General features: G+C 38.2%; 1 protein-coding gene across 1 annotated transcript in view; it reads left to right on the top strand.

The window, feature by feature from the left end:
- Positions 1-1,213: 1,213 nt before the first annotated feature.
- Positions 1,214-3,016, top strand: part of LOC106873707 (uncharacterized) — a 7,369-nt gene continuing 5,566 nt past the window's right edge. The window contains exon 1 of the mRNA XM_052977733.1: positions 1,214-1,292. Within this exon, the coding sequence (XP_052833693.1) occupies positions 1,214-1,292 (79 nt within the window). The remainder of the gene's footprint in view (positions 1,293-3,016) is intronic.

The raw sequence follows: 3,016 nt of genomic DNA, 5'->3' as shown, positions 1-3,016 counted from the left end.
GGTGTTTAATGATCTGTTGCCAGCGTGGATTAGTTATCAGTTGTGGACAAATTGGTCAGTTTGAATGGATGAAATAACAAAATTCTGGTAGAAATTGGTAGAAAAAAAAATGCATGAAAGATCCTCAAGATTTTCTGAATAAATGGTCTTCTGAAAAGCTGGTCAGTTTCCTGTGTTGAGCTGTGGTCAGTTTTAATGGACAGAATAGAAAAAACAAAATCCTATCATCTGAGAACAAGTGGTCACCATCAAAATATTGGTTGGTTTTTTTGTTGGTCATTGTTCAGCCAGTGGTCATTTATAAAGTTACCAGACTAAAGTAGTGGTCAATGTCAATGGCCAGAACAACCGAGGACATTGGTAAAAAGAACAACAAAAAAAAGCATCCAAAAACAGCTTCAGTTATTATTCTAGAGTCACCAGTCATCAAGAAACCAATTATTTTTCTGTCGAACACCATTTCATCAGTGGACAGTGGTCAGTTCTAGAGAACAGACTAATTAAAAGTGACAAAAATCAATATTTGTCAGACTTTACTTTGGACTAACTGGTCAGCCATCACTAGAGTGGTCAATTTTTCTGTCTACCAGTGTTTGGTTAGTCATCAATCACCAGAGTGGAATACGTGGTCAGTCACCAGAGTAGACAGAAAAGTCAGAACAGTTGATCAAAATCAACAATTACAAGAGATTAGAAATTAACTGGACATCCTTTGAAATACTGGTCAGTTTTCTTTATATGACTGTTCCAGTAGTGGTCAGTTGCCAATGTTAAGTGGTGTTAAATCACAGTGGATAAAAAAAGCTAAAATAATCAGTCAAAATCAGAACTTTCAGAGATTTTCGCATGACTGGTCATTCACCCATCAACAGAGTGGTCAGTGTTCTAACTATGGTCATTTTTTTTAACCAATGGACAGTTGCTAGAGCAAACCAATAATTGATTCGAGTGGACAAAATAACTAAAACTCTCGGTCAAAATAACTAAAACTCTCGGTCAAAATCGATATTCGCTAACATCTCAAAGTAGGAGGCCATTCATCAAAAAACAAGTGGTCAGTTTTCTATCTACAGTCATTTCATTGGTGATCAGTGGTCAGAGTGGACATAAATGGCAAGAACTATCAGTCAAAACCAGTAGTCACTAGAGACTCTGGAGCAACTGGTCATCTATCAAAATATTGGCAGGTATTCTTTCTTCAGTTATTCCATCAATGGTCAGTGGCCACAGTGGACATAGCAGTAAAAGCCATATGTCAAAATCTACAGCCATTAGAGATGGTACAGTAACTGGTCAGTCATCAAAAGATTAGTCAATGTTCTTTCTTCGGTCATTCCATCAGTGGTGGTCAGTTATCAAAGTTGCCAGAGTACACAATTCAACTGGATAAAATAACCGAGATTATTGGTTTTGACCAATAGCCATCAGGTATTTCAAAGTGACCGATCATCCAGCAACAAACTGTTTGATTTTCCATATTCTGTCCTTCTATCTCTCTGTCCTTCTGTCAATGGTCAGTCACTTGAGTGACCCAGCGTTCACTCCATGCGGATAAAATAACCAAAACTGTGTCGGACATCTCAGAGTGACCGGTCATACAGCAAACAGACTAGTGATCAGTTTTCTTGTTGACGTGCCTTCAGCCCCTGTAGTACCAACTATTTAATTTAACTGACCATCATAAGTCAGTCAGTGCTGTAGAGAAGATGCACATTCTACATACATTGCACTTACTGCACAACACTTGCGTTCTGGTCTGGGTATTGTTACAAGTAACAGGTAAGTGGAGATTTTGAATTTAGTGTACACACCCACTGCAGTACCACTGCCTCTACTACATTCATTACAGTACTACTGCAGCACATTTCTGTTGCAGCATGCTGCTACTGCATCAGTGCACTATTACACCATGGCATTACACTGCTAAACAGCCACACTGCATTGCTTTATAACTACGGCACAACTGCAGTCCACCACTGTTGCACCATTTCAATGCTACATTATTTAAACAACTACTGCAAATCTAAACTACATTAATGCATCACTGCACCAGATCGATGCTGCATTCTTGCATTACTTTATCAATGCAACACTGCTGCACTGAAAATGCACCAATGCACCATTGAATCAGAAATGCACCACATGTGCAGCACTCCATCACACATATACCATTGCATTACAAATACACCACTGCACCCTCCATCACAGATACGTTGCTGCACTGAATTGCAGCATTATTTTATTACTTTTACAATGTTGCACCACAAATGTGCTGTGAATGCACTAATGCATTTCATGTGCACCGTTGCATCACAAATACACCACTACCACACAAGTGCACCATGGCATCACATGTGCACCAACCATTACCCCTATGTTGCACCACAAATTGCCTGTGAATGCACAAATGCACTTCATGTGCATCATTGTAGGACACATGGCGTAAGGAAGGGCATCCAGCTGTAGAAACACGGCCAGATCAGACTATATATATGGAGAATTCACAAAAAAACCCCCAAAAGACGAAGACATTCCAAGCTCTTTTACAGGGCTTAGAAAAACTGAAGGACCCCTGCGATAAGTGTCTGAATCCGAGATGGGAATACATTGATTAAAATCATAATTAACTGATCCTCCTGTATTTTGTCTTAGAGAAAGCTAGGAACTTTTCCGTATCCCCTCAATATGTACACACTCTAAGGTACCTGCAGATACAGAAAGAAACACACACACATGCAAAAGTGAAATGTGTGTGTGTGTGTGTGTGTGTGTGTGTAATATTATTATTCTTTCTTACAAAATATATAGAACTGCTTAAGAAGTGCTTGGGTCGAATCCGAGACAAAAGATAAGAATTAAAATAAAAACTCAAATTAGGCAATCAACGTTTTTTACATAGTTATAAATTCAATTTTAGACAGATATATATATATATACACGATCGAACGCACGCGTTATCTTTACACAGTAAGTTTTGAACAATATATATATATATATATATATATATATATATATA

The sequence above is a fragment of the Octopus bimaculoides genome, chromosome 28 (genome assembly GCF_001194135.2).
Source record: "Octopus bimaculoides isolate UCB-OBI-ISO-001 chromosome 28, ASM119413v2, whole genome shotgun sequence".
In the NCBI taxonomy this organism is placed as follows: Eukaryota; Metazoa; Mollusca; class Cephalopoda; order Octopoda; family Octopodidae; genus Octopus; species Octopus bimaculoides.
This window is presented reverse-complemented; position numbering and strand designations above follow the sequence as displayed.